The 24,329-nt window shown below is 47.5% G+C and overlaps 1 protein-coding gene across 2 annotated transcripts in view; it reads right to left on the minus strand.

Annotated features, from left to right (window-relative positions):
• The window catches only part of LOC139554048 (calpain-3-like), a 56,645-nt gene extending 40,194 nt beyond the window's left edge, over nt 1-16,451 (minus strand). Inside the window, exons 1-5 of one of the 2 annotated variants that reach the window (XM_071366962.1) lie at nt 16,112-16,451; nt 14,306-14,375; nt 5,138-5,256; nt 4,637-4,770; nt 2,720-2,888 (exon numbers count right to left, since the gene is read on the minus strand). In XM_071366962.1, coding sequence (XP_071223063.1) covers nt 2,720-2,888; nt 4,637-4,770; nt 5,138-5,256; nt 14,306-14,375; nt 16,112-16,363 — 744 coding nt within the window. In that variant the 5' untranslated portion in view covers nt 16,364-16,451. The remainder of the gene's footprint in view (nt 1-2,719; nt 2,889-4,636; nt 4,771-5,137; nt 5,257-14,305; nt 14,376-16,111) is intronic. The other variant, XM_071366963.1, reaches the window with a different exon arrangement.
• Nucleotides 16,452-24,329: the final 7,878 nt, after the last annotated feature.

Raw genomic sequence — 24,329 nt, forward strand, 5'->3', positions numbered from 1 at the left:
TGCAGATACAGGTCAGGGTTTAGTCCCTGATAAATTTTATTTATTTATTTATTTTACCATTATTTTACCAGGTAAGTTGACTGAGAACACATTCTCATTTGCAGCAACGACCTGGGGAATAGTTACAGGGGAGAGGAGGGGGATGAAAGAGCCAATTATAAACTGGGGATTATTAGGTGACCATGATGGTTTGAGGGCCAGATTGGGAATTTAGCCAGGACACCGGGGTTAACACCCCTACTCTTACGATAAGTGCCATGGGATCTTTAATGACCTCAGAGAGTCAGGACACCCGTTTAACGTCCCATCCGAAAGACGGCACCCTACACAGGGCAGTGTCCCCAATCACTGCCCTGGGGCATTGGGATCTTTGTTTAGACCAGAGGAAAGAGTGCCTCCTACTGGCCCTCCAACACCACTTCCAGCAGCATCTGGTCTCCCATCCAGGGACTGACCAGGACCGACCCTGCTTAGCTTCAGAAGCAAGCCAACAGTGGTATGCAGGGTGGTATGCTGCTGGCATAATGCAGCAGACTAAATGCAGGTTTAGTCCCTGATAAATGCAGATACAGGTCAGGGTTTAGTCCGTGACTTGATGGGAAAAGAAAGCACTACGATACATTTTCATGAACGTTTAGTTTACTTAGTGGTGGCCATAAACATTCTGTTTACTTAGTGGTGGCCATAAACATTCTGTTTACTTAGTGGTGACCATAAACTTTTTTTTTTCTTAGTGGTGACCATCATTTTTTGGTTTTCTTAGTGTTGACCATCGAGGATATTTGATCACCGATGACTTCCAGCACTGGATACAGTATGTGAATCTTATTAAATAGCTGAAGAATTTTTTTTTGGGGGGGGGGTGGGCAGTTCCCACTATTCTTGTATTTTGAACATGTTTTTATTGACAAGGAAAGAGAGGAGAAAGCATTGGCCGTGTCCAAAATCTGGCTTGCCTACCACTTACCAAAACTGCTTACTGTTTACTACTCGAACTACACACTATTTAGAATGTACTATTGAGTACTATTGAGTACTATTGAGTAAAAACGAATGCAGTAAGCAACAAATATCAGCATACTAGGCTCCTCCTACTGAGAAGACCTCATCTAACGCATAATTGCTTTGATTCCTGCCATTGGTTCATTTTGGTACGACGTGTCCCTTCAGCTGCTTATCAAATATACCTGGGTCTCAAAACACGATTCTCTTCCTCAATAGTATGCGATTTGACTCGATGAAAAGACAAAAATGAGTATGACATCTTGGCATTTACAGCATACTACATTTGAGACATTTCACATACTATGAAACGTTCTTATTTCGCATTCTCAAAACGACTACTATTTAGAGCGTAAGTACGAATATCTTTAGACAGTGGGACAGATTTGGACACGGCCATTGTGTCAATTAGGCAGTGGGACAGATTTGGACACGGCCATTGTGTCAATTAGACAGTGGGACAGATTTGGACACGGCCATTGTGTCAATTAGACAGTGGGACAGATTTGGACACAGCCATTGTGTCAATTAGGCAGTGGGACAGATTTGGACACGGACATTGTGTCAATTAGACAGTGGGACAGATTTGGACACGGCCATTGTGTCAATTAGGCAGTGGGACAGATTTGGACAAGGTCATTGTGTCAATTAGACAGTGGGACAGATTTGGACACGCCATTGTGTCAATTAGGCAGTGGGACAGATTTGGACACGGACATTGTGTCAATTAGACAGTGGGACAGATTTGGACACGGCCATTGTGTCAATTAGGCAGTGGGACAGATTTGGACAAGGTCATTGTGTCAATTAGACAGTGGGACAGATTTGGACAAGGCCATTGTGTCAATTAGACAGTGGGACAGATTTGGACACAGCCATTGTGTCAATTAGACAGTGGGACAGATTTGGACACAGCCATTGTGTCAATTAGACAGTGGGACAGATTTGTACCCACACCGACAGGGTACATATGTGCACAGGGTGAGGGGACGGCAGCACTAACCCCCGGCCACCACAGACAGGACACATAGTAATACCGTTTGCATTGACTGAAATGGCTCTTAGGTCTGGTGACAGATCAGGTGACAGGTCAGGTGGCAGGTTTGGTGACAGGTCAGGTGACAGGTCTAGTGACAGGTCAGGTGACAGGTCAGGTGACAGGTCAGGTGACAGGTCTAGTGACAGGTCAGGTGACAGGTCTGGTGACAGGTCAGGTGACAGGTCTGGTGAAAGGTCAGGTGCCAGGTCAGGTGACAGGTCTGGTGACAGGTCAGGTGACAGGTCTAGTGACAGGTCAGGTGACAGGTCAGGTGACAGGTCAGGTGACAGGTCAAGTGTTAGGTCTGGTGACAGGTCTGGTGACAGGTCTGGTGACAGGTCTGGGGACAGGGCAGGTGTTAGTTCTGGTGACAGGTCAGGTGACAGGTCAGGTGACAGGTCAAGTGTTAGGTCTGGTGACAGGTCTGGTGACAGGTCAGGTGTTAGTTCTGGTGACAGGTCTGGTGACAGGTCTGGTGACAGGTCAGGTGTTAGTTCTGGTGACAGGTCTGGTGGCAGGTCTGGTGACAGGTCAGGTGACAGGTCAGGTGATGGGTCAGAATCATAAATGAAGAGAGGGGCTCCCTGATGGGCTGCTCTATCGACGTGAGTCTCTTCAACTACGGTTCGTGAGATCCGTTGGAGGTCGGGGGTCACGCTCCTAAGGTCAGAGACTCACGTCGATAGAGCAGCCCATCATAGAGCCTCTCTCCAGGGCCTTCTTCATGATCTTGTACAGCTCCTTGGGCGCCTCCTTCATCTCATAGAACTCTGTCACGCCCCCGGTGAAGTCTTCCATGGCCTCCGTGGTGTTACCGCCCTTCAGGGCCTCATAGGACCCGTGCAGCCTGGGGAGGGGGGATGGGAGAGTGAGGGTTAGGGTCGTGGTGTTACCGCCCTTCAGGGCCTCATAGGAACCGTGAAGCCTGGGGAGGGGGGATGGGAGAGTGAGGGTTAGGGTCGTGGTGTTACCGCCCTTCAGGGCCTCATGGGAACCGTGAAGCCTGGGGAGGGGGGATGGGAGAGTGAGGGTTAGGGTCGTGGTGTTACCGCCCTTCAGGGCCTCATAGGAACCGTGCAGCCTGGGGAGGGGGGATGGGAGAGTGAGGGTTAGGGTCATGGTGTTACCGCCCTTCAGGGCCTCATAGGAACCGTGCAGCCTGGGGAGGGGGGACCTACTTGGTGTAGGGTTAGGGTTACCTACTTGGTGTAGGGTTAGGGTTACCTACTTGGTGTAGGGTTAGGGTTACCTACTTGGTGTAGGGTTGGGGTTACCTACTTGGTGTAGGGTTAGGGTTAGGGTTACCTACTTGGTGTAGGGTTGGGGTTACCTACTTGGTGTAGGGTTAGGGTTACCTACTTGGTGTAGGGTTAGGGTTACCTACTTGGTGTAGGGTTAGGGTTAAGGTTACCTACTTGGTGTAGGGTTGGGGTTACCTACTTGGTGTAGGTTTGGGGTTACCTACTTGGTGTAGGGTTGGGGTTACCTACTCGGTGTAGGGTTGGGGTTATCTACATGGTGTAGGATTGGGGTTAAGGTTACCTACTTGGTGTAGGGTTAGGGTTACCTACTTGGTGTAGGGTTAGGGTTAGGGTTACCTACTTGGTGTAGGGTTGGGGTTACCTACTTGGTGTAGGGTTAGGGTTACCTACTTGGTGTAGGGTTAGGGTTACCTACTTGGTGTAGGGTTAGGGTTACCTACTTGGTGTAGGGTTGGGGTTACCTACTTGGTGTAGGGTTGGGGTTACCTACTTGGTGTAGGGTTAGGGTTATCTACATGGTGTAGGATTGGGGTTAAGGTTACCTACTTGGTGTAGGGTTGGGGTTACCTACTTGGTGTAGGTTTGGGGTTACCTACTTGGTGTAGGGTTGGGGTTACCTACTCGGTGTAGGGTTGGGGTTATCTACATGGTGTAGGATTGGGGTTAAGGTTACCTACTTGGTGTAGGGTTAGGGTTACCTACTTGGTGTAGGGTTAGGGTTAGGGTTACCTACTTGGTGTAGGGTTAGGGTTACCTACTTGGTGTAGGGTTAGGGTTAGGGTTACCTACTTGGTGTAGGGTTGGGGTTACCTACTTGGTGTAGGTTTGGGGTTACCTACTTGGTGTAGGGTTGGGGTTACCTACTTGGTGTAGGGTTGGGGTTACCTACTTGGTGTAGGGTTAGGGTTACCTACTTGGTGTAGGGTTAGGGTTACCTACTTGGTGTAGGGTTAGGGTTACCTACTTGGTGTAGGGTTAGGGTTACCTACTTGGTGTAGGGTTAGGGTTACCTACTTGGTGTAGGGTTAGGGTTACCTACTTGGTGTAGGGTTAGGGTTACCTACTTGGTGTAGGGTTGGGGTTACCTACTTGGTGTAGGATTGGGGTTACCTACTTAGTGTAGGGTTAGGGTTAGGGTTACCTACTTTGTGTAGGGTTGGGGTTACCTACTTGGTGTAGGGTTAGGGTTACCTACTTGGTGTAGGGTTAGGGTTACCTACTTGGTGTAGGGTTAGGGTTACCTACTTGGTGTAAATTTGGGGTTAGTGGTTTGTATTTGGCGTAGGGTTAGGGGTACATACTTGGTGTAGATTTAGGGTCAGTGGTTACATACTTGGCGTAGGCCTTCTCCAGCAGGGCGCTCCAGAATTCGTTTCTCTCGGCAGACTTGGTGAACACCAGCTGGCTGTTGAAGGTGGGGATGCGGTCGTCAATGACGACGTCAACCCAGTCGCCATAGCGCCAGAACTGGAGGAGAAAGAGTTGTCCCATGCAGGACACGGTTGAAGATTTGACGAGAGTTGATCATGTGTCGCAATCAGGGTTGGGGTTGATTCCACTTAAATGCACACAATTCAGGAAGTAAACTGAAATTCCTTTCCCACTTTTTAAGGAAAGTAAATGAGTAAAATGTGAATTTTGAATAAGTGTACTTCCTGAACTGACTGAATTGAAATGGAACAGACCCTTACCGTGATTACAGTGTAACATATTGTAGTATTGAGAGTTGTTTTGACCGTAGGAACAAATCTCTAAAAGAGTCTTAGAGCCTCTAACCCTGGCATTAACTAGTAAACTCATTCTAGTTCTGTGCTTCTGATTGGTGGGTTCTGACCTGGAAGTGGAAGATGCCTCCATATCCCTCGGAGAAGCTCTGTTCCTGAGGAACGACCCGGTAGAGAAGCTTCTCATTCAGAGTCAGACAGGCGATAGCAGCAAGCAGCCAGCAGTCACCTAGGAAACACACAGTTAGTTACCTACAGACACACACCTAGGAACAAATAGTCAGTAACCTACAGACACATACCTAGAAACACAGTCAGACAGACACACACACCTAGGAACACACAGTCAGACAGACACACACATACATTGAGTGTACAAATCATTAAGAACACCTGTTCTTTCCATGACAGACTGATCAGGTGAATCCAGGTGAAAGATATGATTCCTTATTGATGTCACTTGTTAAATCCACTTCAGTCAGTGTAGATGAAGGGGAGGAGACGGGTTAAAGAAGGATTTTTAAGTCTTGAGACAATTGAGTATGTGTTCCATTCAGTTGGTGAAAAGACAAGACAAAAGATGTAAGTGCCTTTGAACAGGGTATGGTAGTAGGTGCCAGGAACATCGGTTTGAGTCAAGAACTGCAACGCTGCTGGGTTTTTCACGCTAAACAGTTTCCTGTGTATCAAGAATGGTCCACCACCCAAAGGACATCCAGCCAACTGGACACAACTGTGGGAAGCATTGGAGTCAACATGGACCAGCATCCCTGTGGAACGCTTTCGACACCTTGTAGAGTCCATGTCCTGACGAATGGAGGCTGTTCTGAGGGCTTAAGGGGGTGCAACTCAATATTAGGAAGGTGTTCCTAATGTTTTGTACAATTACTGTACACACACGCCCACACACACACACACACACACACACACACACACACACACACACACACACACACACACACACACACACACACACACACACACACACACACACACACACACACACACACACACACACACACACACACACACATTCAACAGGCTCAATGGGAGGTTGGTTTCATTCACTATTGTTACTGGTAAATGTCCACAACATGTAAAACCATTGTTATCTTAACCCCTGGCTGTGATTGGTTGGAGTTGATGGACGGGAGCCCCGCTGTTATGTTTTCTTTATTGTTCAACTATTGAGTGGTGGCCATCTTTGTTGTCTCCATGTGGGACTTGATAGGGAGAGGCTATACTGACACATCTGCTGTACGTATGGTACGTATGGTACGTATGGTACGTATGGTACGTATGGTATTTCACGCAGCTGAGAGTCGAGTGGAGATGAATGGATTGGGTTCAGTCAGTCATCCTGATGAGCCCTTCCCAGCTAGCTAGTTGAGTCAGTCATCCTGATGAGACCTTCCCAGCTAGCTAGTTGAGTCAGTCATCCTGATGAGACCTTCCCAGCTAGCTAGTTGAGTCAGTCATCCTGATGAGACCTTCCCAGCTAGCTAGTTCAGTCAGTCATCCTGATGAGACCTTCACAGCTAGCTAGTTGAGTCAGTCATCCTGATGAGACCTTCCCAGCTAGCTAGTTGAGTCAGTCATCCTGATGAGACCTTCCCAGCTAGCTAGTTCAGTCAGTCATCCTGATGAGACCTTCCCAGCTAGCTAGTTCAGTCAGTCATCCTGATGAGACCTTCCCAGCTAGCTAGTTGAGTCAGTCATCCTGATGAGACCTTCCCAGCTAGCTAGTTCAGTCAGTCATCCTGATGAGCCCTCCCCAGCTAGCTAGTTCAGTCAGTCATCCTGATGGGCCCTTCCCAGCTAGCTAGTTCAGTCAGTCATCCTGATGAGATCTTCCCAGCTAGCTAGTTGAGTCAGTCATCCTGATGAGACCTTCCCAGCTAGCTAGTTCAGTCAGTCATCCTGATGAGCCCTTCCCAGCTAGCTAGTTGAGTCAGTCATCCTGATGAGACCTTCCCAGCTAGCTAGTTGAGTCAGTCATCCTGATGAGATCTTCCCAGCTAGCTAGTTGAGTCAGTCATCCTGATGAGACCTTCCCAGCTAGCTAGTTCAGTCAGTCATCCTGATGAGCCCTCCCCAGCTAGCTAGTTGAGTCAGTCATCCTGATGAGACCTTCCCAGCTAGCTAGTTGAGTCAGTCATCCTGATGAGACCTTCCCAGCTAGCTAGTTCAGTCAGTCATCCTGATGAGACCTACCCAGCTAGCTAGTTGAGTCAGTCATCCTGCTGAGACCTTCCCAGCTAGCTAGTTCAGTCAGTCATCCTGATGAGCCCTCCCCAGCTAGCTAGTTCAGTCAGTCATCCTGAAGAGCCCTTCCCAGCTAGCTAGTTCAGTCACTCATCCTGATGAGACCTTCCCAGCTAGCTAGTTCAGTCAGTCGTCCTGATGAGACCTCCCCAGCTAGCTAGTTCAGTCAGTCATCCTGATGAGCCCTCCCCAGCTAGCTAGTTCAGTCAGTCATCCTGATGAGACCTTCCCAGCTAGCTAGTTGAGTCAGTAGTCCTGATGAGACCTTCCCAGCTAGCTAGTTCAGTCAGTCATCCTGATGAGACCTTCCCAGCTAGCTAGTTGAGTCAGTCATCCTGATGAGCCCTTCCCAGCTAGCTAGTTGAGTCAGTCATCCTGATGAGACCTTCCCAGCTAGCTAGTTAAGTCAGTCATCCTGATGAGACCTTCCCAGCTAGCTAGTTCAGTCAGTCATCCTGATGAGACCTTCCCAGCTAGCTAGTTGAGTCAGTCATCCTGATGAGACCTTCCCAGCTAGCTAGTTCAGTCAGTCATCCTGATGAGACCTACCTACCCAGCTAGCTAGTTCAGTCAGTCATCCTGATGAGACCTACCCAGCTAGCTAGTTCAGTCAGTCATCCTGATGAGACCTACCCAGCTAGCTAGTTCAGTCAGTCATCCTGATGAGACCTTCCCAGCTAGCTAGTTCAGTCAGTCATCCTGATGAGCCCTTCCCAGCTAGCTAGTTCAGTCAGTCATCCTGATGAGACCTTCCCAGCTAGCTAGTTCAGTCAGTCATCCTGATGAGACCTTCCCAGCTAGCTAGTTCAGTCAGTCATCCTGATGAGACCTACCCAGCTAGCTAGTTCAGTCAGTCATCCTGATGAGACCTTCCCAGCTAGCTAGTTAAGTCAGTCATCCTGATGAGCCCTTCCCAGCTAGCTAGTTCAGTCAGTCATCCTGATGAGACCTTCCCAGCTAGCTAGTTCAGTCAGTCATCCTGATGAGACCTTCCCAGCTAGCTAGTTCAGTCAGTCATCCTGATGAGACCTTCCCAGCTAGCTAGTTCAGTCAGTCATCCTGATGAGACCTACCCAGCTAGCTAGTTCAGTCAGTCATCCTGATGAGACCTTCCCAGCTAGCTAGTTCAGTCAGTCATCCTGATGAGACCTTCCCAGCTAGCTAGTTCAGTCAGTCATCCTGATGAGACCTTCCCAGCTAGCTAGTTCAGTCAGTCATCCTGATGAGACCTTCCCAGCTAGCTAGTTGAGTCAGTCATCCTGATGAGACCTTCCCAGCTAGCTAGTTCAGTCAGTCATCCTGATGAGACCTTCCCAGCTAGCTAGTTGAGTCAGTCATCCTGATGAGATCTTCCCAGCTAGCTAGTTGAGTCAGTCATCCTGATGAGACCTACCCAGCTAGCTAGTTCAGTCAGTCATCCTGATGAGACCTTCCCAGCTAGCTAGTTAAGTCAGTCATCCTGATGAGCCCTTCCCAGCTAGCTAGTTCAGTCAGTCATCCTGATGAGACCTTCCCAGCTAGCTAGTTCAGTCAGTCATCCTGATGAGACCTTCCCAGCTAGCTAGTTCAGTCAGTCATCCTGATGAGACCTTCCCAGCTAGCTAGTTCAGTCAGTCATCCTGATGAGACCTACCCAGCTAGCTAGTTCAGTCAGTCATCCTGATGAGACCTTCCCAGCTAGCTAGTTCAGTCAGTCATCCTGATGAGACCTTCCCAGCTAGCTAGTTCAGTCAGTCATCCTGATGAGACCTTCCCAGCTAGCTAGTTCAGTCAGTCATCCTGATGAGACCTTCCCAGCTAGCTAGTTGAGTCAGTCATCCTGATGAGACCTTCCCAGCTAGCTAGTTCAGTCAGTCATCCTGATGAGACCTTCCCAGCTAGCTAGTTGAGTCAGTCATCCTGATGAGATCTTCCCAGCTAGCTAGTTGAGTCAGTCATCCTGATGAGACCTTCCCAGCTAGCTAGTTCAGTCAGTCATCCTGATGAGCCCTCCCCAGCTAGCTAGTTGAGTCAGTCATCCTGATGAGACCTTCCCAATTAGCTAGTTGAGTCAGTCATCCTGATGAGACCTTCCCAGCTAGCTAGTTCAGTCAGTCATCCTGATGAGACCTACCCAGCTAGCTAGTTGAGTCAGTCATCCTGATGAGACCTTCCCAGCTAGCTAGTTCAGTCAGTCATCCTGATGAGCCCTCCCCAGCTAGCTAGTTCAGTCAGTCATCCTGAAGAGCCCTTCCCAGCTAGCTAGTTCAGTCAGTCATCCTGATGAGACCTTCCCAGCTAGCTAGTTGAGTCAGTCATCCTGATGAGCCCTTCCCAGCTAGCTAGTTCAGTCAGTCATCCTGATGAGACCTTCCCAGCTAGCTAGTTCAGTCAGTCATCCTGATGAGACCTTCCCAGCTAGCTAGTTAAGTCAGTAGTCCTGATGAGACCTTCCCAGCTAGCTAGTTCAGTCAGTCATCCTGATGAGACCTTCCCAGCTAGCTAGTTCAGTCAGTCATCCTGATGAGACCTTCCCAGCTAGCTAGTTGAGTCAGTCATCCTGATGAGACCTTGCCAGCTAGCTAGTTCAGTCAGTCATCCTGATGAGCCCTCCCCAGCTAGCTAGTTCAGTCAGTCATCCTGATGAGCCCTTCCCAGCTAGCTAGTTGAGTCAGTCATCCTGATGAGATCTTCCCAGCTAGCTAGTTGAGTCAGTCATCCTGATGAGACCTTCCCAGCTAGCTAGTTCAGTCAGTCATCCTGATGAGCCCTTCCCAGCTAGCTAGTTGAGTCAGTCATCCTGATGAGACCTTCCCAGCTAGCTAGTTGAGTCAGTCATCCTGAAGAGATCTTCCCAGCTAGCTAGTTGAGTCAGTCATCCTGATGAGACCTTCCCAGCTAGCTAGTTCAGTCAGTCATCCTGATGAGCCCTCCCCAGCTAGCTAGTTGAGTCAGTCATCCTGATGAGACCTTCCCAGCTAGCTAGTTGAGTCAGTCATCCTGATGAGACCTTCCCAGCTAGCTAGTTCAGTCAGTCATCCTGATGAGACCTACCCAGCTAGCTAGTTGAGTCAGTCATCCTGCTGAGACCTTCCCAGCTAGCTAGTTCAGTCAGTCATCCTGATGAGCCCTCCCCAGCTAGCTAGTTCAGTCAGTCATCCTGAAGAGCCCTTCCCAGCTAGCTAGTTCAGTCAGTCATCCTGATGAGACCTTCCCAGCTAGCTAGTTCAGTCAGTCGTCCTGATGAGACCTCCCCAGCTAGCTAGTTCAGTCAGTCATCCTGATGAGCCCTCCCCAGCTACCTAGTTCAGTCAGTCATCCTGATGAGACCTTCCCAGCTAGCTAGTTGAGTCAGTAGTCCTGATGAGACCTTCCCAGCTAGCTAGTTCAGTCAGTCATCCTGATGAGACCTTCCCAGCTAGCTAGTTGAGTCCGTCATCCTGATGAGACCTTCCCAGCTAGCTAGTTGAGTCAGTCATCCTGATGAGACCTTCCCAGCTAGCTAGTTAAGTCAGTAGTCCTGATGAGACCTTCCCAGCTAGCTAGTTCAGTCAGTAGTCCTGATGAGACCTTCCCAGCTAGCTAGTTCAGTCAGTCATCCTGATGAGACCTTCCCAGCTAGCTAGTTGAGTCCGTCATCCTGATGAGACCTTCCCAGCTAGCTAGTTGAGTCAGTCATCCTGATGAGACCTTCCCAGCTAGCTAGTTAAGTCAGTAGTCCTGATGAGACCTTCCCAGCTAGCTAGTTCAGTCAGTAGTCCTGATGAGACCTTCCCAGCTAGCTAGTTCAGTCAGTCATCCTGATGAGACCTTCCCAGCTAGCTAGTTCAGTCAGTCAACCTGATGAGACCTTCCCAGCTAGCTAGTTGAGTCAGTCATCCTGCTGAGACCTTCCCAGCTAGCTAGTTCAGTCAGTCATCCTGATGAGCCCTCCCCAGCTAGCTAGTTCAGTCAGTCATCCTGAAGAGCCCTTCCCAGCTAGCTAGTTCAGTCAGTCATCCTGATGAGACCTTCCCAGCTAGCTAGTTCAGTCAGTCGTCCTGATGAGACCTCCCCAGCTAGCTAGTTCAGTCAGTCATCCTGATGAGCCCTCCCCAGCTACCTAGTTCAGTCAGTCATCCTGATGAGACCTTCCCAGCTAGCTAGTTGAGTCAGTCATCCTGATGAGCCCTTCCCAGCTAGCTAGTTGAGTCAGTCATCCTGATGAGACCTTCCCAGCTAGCTAGTTAAGTCAGTAGTCCTGATGAGACCTTCCCAGCTAGCTAGTTCAGTCAGTCATCCTGATGAGACCTTCCCAGCTAGCTAGTTCAGTCAGTCATCCTGATGAGACCTTCCCAGCTAGCTAGTTCAGTCAGTCATCCTGATGAGATGTCCCAGCTAGCTAGTTCAGTCAGTCAACCTGATGAGACCTTCCCAGCTAGCTAGTTCAGTCAGCCGCCCTGATGAGCCCTTCCCAGCTAGCTAGTTAAGTCAGTCGTCCTGATGAGACCTTCCCAGCTAGCTAGTTCAGTCAGTCATCCTAATGAGACCTTCCCAGCTAGCTAGTTCAGTCAGTCATCCTGATGAGACCTTCCCAGCTAGCTAGTTCAGTCAGTCATCCTGATGAGACCTTCCCAGCTAGCTAGTTCAGTCAGTCATCCTGATGAGACCTCTCCAGCTAGCTAGTTCAGTCAGTCATCCTGATGAGCCCTTCCCAGCTAGCTAGTTCAGTCAGTCATCCTGATGAGCCCTTCCCAGCTAGCTAGTTCAGTCAGTAGTCCTGATGAGACCTTCCCAGCTAGCTAGTTGAGTCAGTCATCCTGATGAGACCTTCCCAGCTAGCTAGTTCAGTCAGTCATCCTGATGAGACCTTCCCAGCTAGCTAGTTGAGTCAGTCATCCTGATGAGATGTCCCAGCTAGCTAGTTCAGTCAGTCGTCCTGATTTTGGGCAACAGGCGAGTCCGTATTTGTCTCTGCCGACTTGCTATCTAAAAATACTGATGCAATATGTCCTCCAATATCTTTGTGTTGTTGAGGAACAGTATCTCTCACCTCAGTGTTGTCTGGTTGTCGCTCCAAGCCTGCATGTTGTCTATGCCCAGTCAGTGAGTTAACCACTAAACAATGGCAGTTCATATTTTTGTCCCATGACCTGCATGGACCTTTGTCCCTCACGGGGACTTTATACAGAGCCTAGACACTGGATGGATGGACAGCTCAACAATGAGAAGTGCTGCTAGCTTGAATCCCCTTCCATAGAGCCAGTACAATATAGAGAGGCCACTGGTGGAGAGGTGGAGAGGCCAGCCGTGAGGCTCACAGGGGAGAGCTGGGATGTTTTCTCTCCTGAAGAGACAGGTTACCAGAAGGGTATATTATAGAGTATGATCAATATGTTAGTCATCTTTTTTTAGAAAGATAAGCTTGAAATGGGCTTTGGTCTCATTGATTAATTAATAAACGACCAAAAACACATATCTAAGCTCAGCCTTTCTAATGACTAACTCATTGATCCTACTTTGTAGTGTTCCCCTCGTGGTTATCGTGGTACATAAAACATCCTACCCTTACCAACACATGAGTCAATACATCACACACCTGACCTCTCCTCAGTATCAGTCCCTGACCTCTCCTCAGTATCAGACAATACATCACTCACCTGACCTCTCCTCAGTATCAGACAATACATCACACACCTGATGCCTCAGTATCAGACAATACATCACACACCTGATGCCTCAGTATCAGTCAATACATCACTCACCTGACCTCTCCTCAGTATCAGACAATACATCACTCACCTGACCTCTCCTCAGTATCAGACAATACATCACACACCTGATGCCTCAGTATCAGACAATACATCACACACCTGATGCCTCAGTATCAGTCAATACATCACTCACCTGACCTCTCCTCAGTATCAGACAATACATCACTCACCTGACCTCTCCTCAGTATCAGACAATACATCACACACCTGATGCCTCAGTATCAGACAATACATCACACACCTGATGCCTCAGTATCAGACAATACATCACTCACCTGACCTCTCCTCAGTATCAGACAATACATCACACACCTGATGCCTCAGTATCAGACAATACATCACACACCTGATGCCTCAGTATCAGTCAATACATCACTCACCTGACCTCTCCTCACATCAGGTGTGATGTGGTGTGATGTGGTGTGGTGAGGTGTGATGTGATGTGATGTGGTGTGGTGTGGTGTGGTGTGATGTGGTGTGGTGAGGTGTGGTGTGGTGTGATGTGATGTGGTGTGGTGTGGTGAGGTGAGGTGAGGTGTGGTGATGTGGTGTGATGTTGTGTGGTGTGGTGTGGTGAGGTGTGGTGAGGTGTGGTGTGGTGTGATGTGGTGTGGTGTGATGTGGTGTGGTGTGGTGAGGTGTGATGTGATGTGGTGTGGTGTGGTGTGATGTGGTGTGGTGAGGTGTGGTGTGGTGTGATGTGATGTGGTGTGGTGTGGTGAGGTGAGGTGTGGTGAGGTGTGGTGTGATGTTGTGTGGTGTGGTGTGGTGTGGTGTGATGTGGTGTGGTGAGGTGTGGTGTGGTGTGATGTGGTGTGGTGTGATGTGGTGTGGTGTGGTGAGGTGTGATGTGATGTGATGTGGTGTGGTGTGGTGTGATGTGGTGTGGTGAGGTGTGGTGTGGTGTGATGTGATGTGGTGTGGTGTGGTGAGGTGAGGTGAGGTGTGGTGAGGTGTGGTGTGATGTTGTGTGGTGTGGTGTGGTGAGGTGTGGTGAGGTGTGGTGTGGTGTGATGTGGTGTGGTGTGATGTGGTGTGGTGTGGTGTGGTGTGGTGTGGTGAGGTGTGGTGTGGTGAGGTGTGGTGTTGTGTGGTGTGGTGTGGTGTGATGTGGTGTGGTGAGGTGAGGTGTGGTGTGGTGTGATGTGATGTGGTGTGGTGTGGTGTGGTGTGGTGTGGTGTGGTGTGGTGTGGTGTGGTGTGATGTGGTGTGGTGTGGTGTGGTGAGGTGAGGTGTGGTGTGGTGTGGTGTGATGTGATGTGGGGTAACATTTTATTTACCAAGATCTCCCTGGCAAATGTCTGTCCTGCTGGCGCCGCCCACAATGAACTGTGGGTTCTCACAGATCTCCTGGTGACACACAGAAACACACAGACACGTGGATCAGCTGACTGGGGGATGTAAAGAGGGATATAAACTACCTCACTGCTGTAAGGGACCTATTCAAATCCATACAGTTACATATTACTACATTATTATTGGATGATATTATATTGATATTTGACTGCAAGTATCGATTTGTAAATAAATAAATAATAATAATAATAGTATATATCACAGGAGGTTGGTGGCACCTTAATTGGGGAGGACGGGCTCGTGGTAAAGACTGGTGGAATTGGTGGAATTGTATCAAATACAACAAACACATGGTTTCCATGGTGTTTGATGCCGTTCCATTTCGTTACGTTCCAGACATTATTTTGAGCCGTCCTCCCCTCAGCAGCGTCCACTTAATCAATAATAAAATAAGGCTGTAACGTAACAAAATGTGGGAAAGGTCAAGGGGTCCGAATACTTTCCGAAGACTCTTTCTATATATATATATATATATACACACACTTTGAGTGTACAGAACATTAGGAACACCTTCCTAATATTGAGTTGCACCCCCTTAAGCCCTCAGAACAGCCTCAATTCGTCAGGGCATGGACTCTACAAGGTGTCGAAAGTGTTCCACAGGGATGCTGGTCCATGTTGACTCCAATGCTTCCCACAGTTGTGTCAAGTTGGCTGGATGTCCTTTGCATGGTGGACCATTCTTGATACACATGGGATACTGTTGAGTGTGAAAACCCCAGCAGCGTTGCAGTTCTTGACACAACCAGTGTGCCCGTTCAAAGGCACTTACGTTTTTTGTCTTGCCCATTCACCCCTCTGAATGGCACACACACAATCTATGTCTCTATTGTGGCTTATAAATCCTTCTTTAACCCGTCTCCTCCCCCTTCATCTACACTGATTGAAGTGGATTTAAGTGACATCAGTAAGGAATCATAACTTTCACCTGGATTCACCTGGTCAGTCTGTCATGGAAAGAGCAGGTGTTCCTAATGTTTTCTATACTCAGTGTATATTATTGTTATTATTATTATTATTTTGCTACTGTAGGTAGCGTTAGCATGCGCTAGTTGGCTGTACCTGCGCCAAAACGCCGCTATTTTTCATTCTATAGCTTCTTTTTAAATAGTGAATCAACATGTTTTCAGCACTTTGATTTCTCTGACTGATCAAAACTCATTGTTTTATTGTGATCAATATGTTTGGAACATCAAATCGCAATAAAATTGCAGTATATATATATACAGTAGAATCGTGAGAATCGCATTACATATTGTATCGACACCTAAGTATGGTGGTAATATCGTAAGGTGGGGTCCCCGGTGTCTCCCTACAAACAAATAGATTGAATATACTTCACCAAGTCATAGCTTCACGTCAACCTTGCCAGGGATTGAAATAATCAACTACCCCCCCCCCACGTTCTTTAACCATATGATTCATTACCATTCTGACAGTCCCATGTTTCAAACAGCCATAACAACCATGATTCCATCCCATAATGAATGGGGACAAGTACCATCAGAGGTCCTTAGATTTCTCTGTTCAGAACATGTAGATCCAGAAAAGATTCCACAAAATGTTTTGCCATCATGAATCCCTTTTCAAAGCATCCTGAAACGTCCTTGTCGTTGACTCTGTATTGTAGATATCACCCCACCTCCCACATGTCCATTCCTTCCCCCTCTTTATTCAATCACCCTCCTCTCCTGTATGTCCACCCCGCGCCCCCCCCCCACCCCTCCTACCTTGGGTCTCTTCCAGACGATGTTCTTGACCTTGTTGGACTTGTGTCCCAGCTCCTTGTATCCCAGAGACTCCACGGAGGCTGGAAAGGTGTCATCCTCGAACAGGCACTTCTTGGTGAGGCACTCTTGTTTCAGTGCGGCAAAGTCCTGTCCGCTGAAGCGCAGGGGCTTGCTGAGGGATCCTTCCCCGTCTCTTCTCTCTCTCTCCCGGATCAGCCGGTCACAGAAGAAGCCGGACGGTGTATAGGGCATTCTGGATTTTTTTTTAAACTTCTGGCTTTTGCCACTTCCACCTAAGTCTTACAAGCCTAAAAACCTTGGCATAAATCCAACAGGGTTATCTCTGATTGGCTGTGTTGTTGTATGACGTCCCCCCTCCCTCTTGGTCATAGAGTGGACTCTAAAGGGATGCCGGGGCGAAAAAGACTCAACATACATTCCCATTGGTTCCCTGAACAATGTCCAAATATTCTCTGTCAGTGGTCATTCTCGTGCCATTCCATTATTGTGTGGCCGCACAAAAGGGGTGGTATGCCGGGGCCTCTCCACAGCCCGTGTAAAGAGTGGTCAGGAGATGTCCTGCCTCAGCAGAAGGCATTCAGTCCGTTTAGCCCCTACTCCATTCTCTCCGTGGTGCTCAGTATACAGCGGTCTCAGCACATCTCCACGGCAGCAGCAGGCCGAGGTCTCTCTCTCTCTCTCTCTCTCTCTCTCTCTCTCTCTCTCTCTCTCTCTCTCTCTCTCTCTCTCTCTCTCTCTCTCTCTCTCTCTCTCTCTCTCCCTCCCTCTCTCCCTCCCTCTCTCTCTCTCTCTCTCTCTCCCTCCCTCTCTCTCTCTCTCTCTCTCTCTCTCTCTCTCTCTCTCTCTCTCTCTCTCTCTCTCTCTCTCTCTCTCTCTCTCTCTCTCTCTCTCTCTCTCTGAGGTAAAACTAGCGCTTCACCTCAGTGTTTGATCAGGTACGTTTTATAATTTTTTTTAAACAAGGGGACAATATCCTCTACTGATACAGTACACAGCCAAAACAGAACACAACAGTCGTTCTATTCTCTGTCTCATCGTCAACCACGCTGGAAATCCAGTCTGTCTATGATAGTATTAATTCAATGGTGGATGACGTCGCTATGAGGTCAGCCATTTAATAACATGGTATCACCCCCCCCCCCCCCCCCCTGACCCGTGGTTAAAGGTCACGTTGACGAAAACACCTGATAAAACACCATCTCATGTTCCCACAATGACCCCTGACCCTTGACCTCTAGGGGAAGAGTCAGCACTCTTAAAGTGTTGTTGTAACCTTTAGTTGTCATGTTAAACCACAACGTATTTTCTGTCATCTAGTCACTTCAGTTTCATTACTCTTGCGTTCACTATTGTCACCGTAGAGTAGAATAGTTCACAGCAACACAATAATGCCAGACAATACAGGACAAAGTGTTAGTTTTGACCTCTAACTGATCCTGGTGACAAGAGGTCGGGTCTTTCAGTTATTGGTCTCAATAATCTCATGTGGAGTCCACCCAGTATTGATCTCAACGAAACATTTCATCAAATCAAATCAAATGTATTTATAAAGCCCTTCTTACATCAGTTGATGTCACAAAGTGCTGTACAGAAACCCAGCCTAAAACCCCAAACAGCAAGCAATGCAGGTGTAGAAGCACGGTGGCAAGGAAAAACTCCCTAGAAAGGCCAACACCTAGGGAGAAACCTAGAGAGGAACCAGGCTATGAGGGGTGGCCAGTCCTCTTCTGGCTGTGCCGGGTGATTATAACAGAACATGGCCAAGATGTACATCACAGTATTGATCCCAATGAAACATTACATCACAGTATTGATCCCAACGAAATATTACATCACAGTATTGATCCGAACAGCAGACATTACATCACAGTATTGATCCGAACAGCAGACATTACATCACAGTATTGATCCCAACAGCAGACATTACATCACAGTATTGATCTGAACAGCAGACATTACATCACATTACGGCTAACAGCTGCACAACTAAAACACCATGACAACTCATTCTGAAGCCTTCATTTAATTTAGGATAAAAAACTATTTGTAGAACTAGACTAAAATAAATGTATGTTTTAAGAATGAAGATCAACAGGACTGATTATCTATGGCAACTGTATCTGATATAATAAGAATGACCTGTATTTTCACATTGAATATTACATTGCCCTAGATTCATCTGTCTTCATATGATTTCATATTTCAAACTGAACGTACTACAATCCCAGAAGTTTAAAACAACAGTGGACAGTTATCAGCTTGCAATAGCAAAAATCTGCCATGTCGAAGTTCCTTCAATGATCCGAACAATGCAAAGTGCCATTGAGGTAGATTATAACCAACCTGTCATCAATGCGACCTCCTCTAGAGCAACCACAACCTAGAGGAGTATGACCCCTGACCCCTACATAGGGTTGCAATTTTTTTTGAAAACTTCCCCTGTTTTTGAGAAATCCTGGTTGTAAGATTCCTGGAATTACGAGGGAATTAGCAAGAAATCTGGGAATCCTCCAAACAGAACTTCTGGGAAACCAGGGGTATTTTGCAAATAGTGGTAGAACAAGTTCACACCTTGGGAGGAAGGAGAGATACTTGGGATATAGCTAGTAGGGTAGAGTGGGCTGACAGTACTGTATAGTAGAGTAGGCTGACAGTACTGTATAGTAGAGTAGGCTGACAGTACTGTATAGTAGAGTGGGCTGACAGTACTGTATAGTAGAGTGGGCTGACAGTACTGTATAGTAGAGTGGGCTGACAGTACTGTATAGTAGTGGGCTGACAGTACTGTATAGTAGAGTGGGCTGACAGTACTGTATAGTAGAGTGGGCTGACAGTACTGTACAGTAGAGTGGGCTGACAGTACTGTATAGTAGAGTGATGAGTGGGCTGACAGTACTGTATAGTAGAGTGGGCTGACAGTACTGTATAGTAGAGTGGGCTGACAGTACTGTATAGTAGAGTGGGCTGACAGTACTGTATAGTAGAGTGGGCTGACAGTACTGTATAGTAGAGTGGGCTGACAGTACTGTATAGTAGAGTGGGCTGACAGTACTGTATAGTAGAGTGATGAGTGGGCTGACAGTACTGTATAGTAGAGTGGGCTGACAGTACTGTATAGTAGAGTGGGCTGACAGTACTGTATAGTAGAGTGGGCTGACAGTACTGTATAGTTGAGTGGGCTGACAGTACTGTATAGTAGAGTGGGCTGACAGTACTGTATAGTTGAGTGGGCTGACAGTACTGTATAGTAGAGTGGGCTGACAGTACTGTATAGTAGAGTGGGCTGACAGTACTGTATAGTAGAGTGATGAGTGGGCTGACAGTACTGTATAGTAGAGTGGGCTGACAGTACTGTATAGTAGAGTGGGCTGACAGTACTGTATAGTAGAGTGGGCTGACAGTACTGTATAGTAGAGTGGGCTGACAGTACTGTATAGTAGAGTGGGCTGACAGTACTGTATAGTAGAGTGGGCTGACAGTACTGTATAGTAGAGTGGGCTGACAGTACTGTATAGTAGAGTGGGCTGACAGTACTGTATAGTAGAGTGGGCTGACAGTACTGTATAGTAGAGTGGGCTGACAGTACTGTATAGTAGAGTGGGCTGACAGTACTGTATAGTAGAGTGGGCTGACAGTACTGTATAGTAGAGTGGGCTGACAGTACTGTATAGTAGAGTGGGCTGACAGTACTGTATAGTAGAGTGATGAGTGGGCTGACAGTACTGTATAGTAGAGTGGGCTGACAGTACTGTATAGTAGAGTGGGCTGACAGTACTGTATAGTAGAGTGGGCTGACAGTACTGTATAGTAGAGTGGGCTGACAGTACTGTATAGTAGAGTGGGCTGACAGTACTGTATAGTAGAGTGGGCTGACAGTACTGTATAGTAGAGTGGGCTGACAGTACTGTATAGTAGAGTGGGCTGACAGTACTGTATAGTAGAGTGATGAGTGGGCTGACAGTACTGTATAGTAGAGTGGGCTGACAGTACTGTATAGTAGAGTGATGAGTGGGCTGACAGTACTGTATAGTAGAGTGGGCTGACAGTACTGTATAGTAGAGTGGGCTGACAGTACTGTATAGTAGAGTGGGCTGACAGTACTGTATAGTAGAGTGGGCTGACAGTACTGTATAGTAGAGTGGGCTGACAGTACTGTATAGTAGAGTGGGCTGACAGTACTGTATAGTAGAGTGGGCTGACAGTACTGTATAGTAGAGTGGGCTGACAGTACTGTATAGTAGAGTGGGCTGACAGTACTGTATAGTTGAGTGGGCTGACAGTACTGTATAGTAGAGTGGGCTGACAGTACTGTATAGTAGAGTGGGCTGACAGTACTGTATAGTAGAGTGGGCTGACAGTACTGTATAGTAGAGTGGGCTGACAGTACTGTATAGTAGAGTGATGAGTGGGCTGACAGTACTGTATAGTAGAGTGATGAGTGGGCTGACAGTACTGTATAGTAGAGTGGGCTGACAGTACTGTATAGTAGAGTGATGAGTGGGCTGACAGTACTGTATAGTAGAGTGGGCTGACAGTACTGTATAGTAGAGTGGGCTGACAGTACTGTATAGTAGAGTGGGCTGACAGTACTGTATAGTAGAGTGGGCTGACAGTACTGTATAGTTGAGTGGGCTGACAGTACTGTACAGTAGAGTGATGAGTGGGCTGACAGTACTGTATAGTAGAGTGGGCTGACAGTACTGTATAGTAGAGTGGGCTGACAGTACTGTATAGTAGAGTGGGCTGACAGTACTGTATAGTAGAGTGGGCTGACAGTACTGTATAGTAGAGTGGGCTGACAGTACTGTATAGTAGAATGGGCTGACAGTACTGTATAGTAGAGTGGGCTGACAGTACTGTACAGTAGAGTGATGAGTGGGCTGACAGTACTGTATAGTAGAGTGGGCTGACAGTACTGTGTAGTAGAGTGGGCTGACAGTACTGTATAGTAGAGTGGGCTGACAGTACTGTATAGTAGAGTGGGCTGACAGTACTGTATAGTAGAGTGGGCTGACAGTACTGTATAGTAGAGTGGGCTGACAGTACTGTATAGTAGAGTGGGCTGACAGTACTGTATAGTAGAGTGGGCTGACAGTACTGTATAGTAGAGTGGGCTGACAGTACTGTATAGTAGAGTGGGCTGACAGTACTGTATAGTAGAGTGGGCTGACAGTACTGTATAGTAGAGTGATGAGTGGGCTGACAGTACTGTATAGTAGAGTGGGCTGACAGTACTGTATAGTAGAGTGATGAGTGGGCTGACAGTACTGTATAGTAGAGTGGGCTGACAGTACTGTATAGTAGAGTGGGCTGACAGTACTGTATAGTAGAGTGGGCTGACAGTACTGTATAGTAGAGTGGGCTGACAGTACTGTATAGTAGAGTGGGCTGACAGTACTGTATAGTAGAGTGGGCTGACAGTACTGTATAGTAGAGTGGGCTGACAGTACTGTATAGTAGAGTGATGAGTGGGCTGACAGTACTGTATAGTAGAGTGATGAGTGGGCTGACAGTACTGTATAGTAGAGTGGGCTGACAGTACTGTATAGTAGAGTGGGCTGACAGTACTGTATAGTAGAGTGGGCTGACAGTACTGTATAGTAGAGTGGGCTGACAGTACTGTATAGTAGAGTGATGAGTGGGCTGACAGTACTGTATAGTAGAGTGGGCTGACAGTACTGTATAGTAGAGTGGGCTGACAGTACTGTATAGTAGAGTGATGAGTGGGCTGACAGTACTGTATAGTAGAGTGGGCTGACAGTACTGTATAGTAGAGTGGGCTGACAGTACTGTATAGTAGAGTGGGCTGACAGTACTGTATAGTAGAGTGATGAGTGGGCTGACAGTACTGTATAGTAGAGTGGGCTGACAGTACTGTATAGTAGAGTGATGAGTGGGCTGACAGTACTGTATAGTAGAGTGATGAGTGGGCTGACAGTACTGTATAGTAGAGTGGGCTGACAGTACTGTATAGTAGAGTGGGCTGACAGTACTGTATAGTAGAGTGGGCTGACAGTACTGTATAGTAGAGTGATGAGTGGGCTGACAGTACTGTATAGTAGAGTGGGCTGACAGTACTGTATAGTAGAGTGGGCTGACAGTACTGTATAGTAGAGTGGGCTGACAGTACTGTATAGTAGAGTGGGCTGACAGTACTGTATAGTAGAGTGGGCTGACAGTACTGTATAGTAGAGTGGGCTGACAGTACTGTATAGTAGAGTGATGAGTGGGCTGACAGTACTGTATAGTAGAGTGGGCTGACAGTACTGTATAGTAGAGTGGGCTGACAGTACTGTATAGTAGAGTGGGCTGACAGTACTGTATAGTAGAGTAGGCTGACAGTACTGTATAGTAGAGTGGGCTGACAGTACTGTATAGTAGAGTGGGCTGACAGTACTGTATAGTAGAGTGATGAGTGGGCTGACAGTACTGTATAGTAGAGTGGGCTGACAGTACTGTATAGTAGAGTGGGCTGACAGTACTGTATAGTAGAGTGGGCTGACAGTACTGTATAGTAGAGTGGGCTGACAGTACTGTATAGTAGAGTGGGCTGACAGTACTGTATAGTAGAGTGGGCTGACAGTACTGTATAGTAGAGTGGGCTGACAGTACTGTATAGTAGAGTGGGCTGACAGTACTGTATAGTAGAGTGGGCTGACAGTACTGTATAGTAGAGTGGGCTGACAGTACTGTATAGTAGAGTGGGCTGACAGTACTGTATAGTAGAGTGGGCTGACAGTACTGTATAGTAGAGTGGGCTGACAGTACTGTATAGTAGAGTGGGCTGACAGTACTGTATAGTAGAGTGATGAGTGGGCTGACAGTACTGTATAGTAGAGTGGGCTGACAGTACTGTATAGTAGAGTGATGAGTGGTGGCTGACAGTACTGTATAGTAGAGTGGGCTGACAGTACTGTATAGTAGAGTGGGCTGACAGTACTGTATAGTAGAGTGGGCTGACAGTACTGTATAGTAGAGTGGGCTGACAGTACTGTATAGTAGAGTGGGCTGACAGTACTGTATAGTAGAGTGGGCTGACAGTACTGTATAGTAGAGTGGGCTGACAGTACTGTATAGTAGAGTGGGCTGACAGTACTGTATAGTAGAGTGGGCTGACAGTACTGTATAGTAGAGTGGGCTGACAGTACTGTATAGTAGAGTGGGCTGACAGTACTGTATAGTAGAGTGGGCTGACAGTACTGTATAGTAGAGTGGGCTGACAGTACTGTATAGTAGAGTGGGCTGACAGTACTGTATAGTAGAGTGGGCTGACAGTACTGTATAGTAGAGTGGGCTGACAGTACTGTATAGTAGAGTGGGCTGACAGTACTGTATAGTAGAGTGGGCTGACAGTACTGTATAGTAGAGTGGGCTGACAGTACTGTATAGTAGAGTGGGCTGACAGTACTGTATAGTAGAGTGGGCTGACAGTACTGTATAGTAGAGTGGGCTGACAGTACTGTATAGTAGAGTGGGCTGACAGTACTGTATAGTAGAGTGGGCTGACAGTACTGTATAGTAGAGTGGGCTGACAGTACTGTATAGTAGAGTGGGCTGACAGTACTGTATAGTAGAGTGGGCTGACAGTACTGTATAGTAGAGTGGGCTGACAGTACTGTATAGTAGAGTGGGCTGACAGTACTGTATAGTAGAGTGGGCTGACAGTACTGTATAGTAGAGTGGGCTGACAGTACTGTATAGTAGAGTGGGCTGACAGTACTGTATAGTAGAGTGGGCTGACAGTACTGTATAGTAGAGTGGGCTGACAGTACTGTATAGTAGAGTGGGCTGACAGTACTGTATAGTAGAGTGGGCTGACAGTACTGTATAGTAGAGTGGGCTGACAGTACTGTATAGTAGAGTGGGCTGACAGTACTGTATAGTAGAGTGGGCTGACAGTACTGTATAGTAGAGTGGGCTGACAGTACTGTATAGTAGAGTGGGCTGACAGTACTGTATAGTAGAGTGGGCTGACAGTACTGTATAGTAGAGTGGGCTGACAGTACTGTATAGTAGAGTGGGCTGACAGTACTGTATAGTAGAGTGGGCTGACAGTACTGTATAGTAGAGTGGGCTGACAGTACTGTATAGTAGAGTGGGCTGACAGTACTGTATAGTAGAGTGGGCTGACAGTACTGTATAGTAGAGTGGGCTGACAGTACTGTATAGTAGAGTGGGCTGACAGTACTGTATAGTA

This window comes from Salvelinus alpinus, chromosome 25 (assembly GCF_045679555.1).
Source record: "Salvelinus alpinus chromosome 25, SLU_Salpinus.1, whole genome shotgun sequence".
Taxonomy (NCBI): domain Eukaryota; kingdom Metazoa; phylum Chordata; class Actinopteri; order Salmoniformes; family Salmonidae; genus Salvelinus; species Salvelinus alpinus.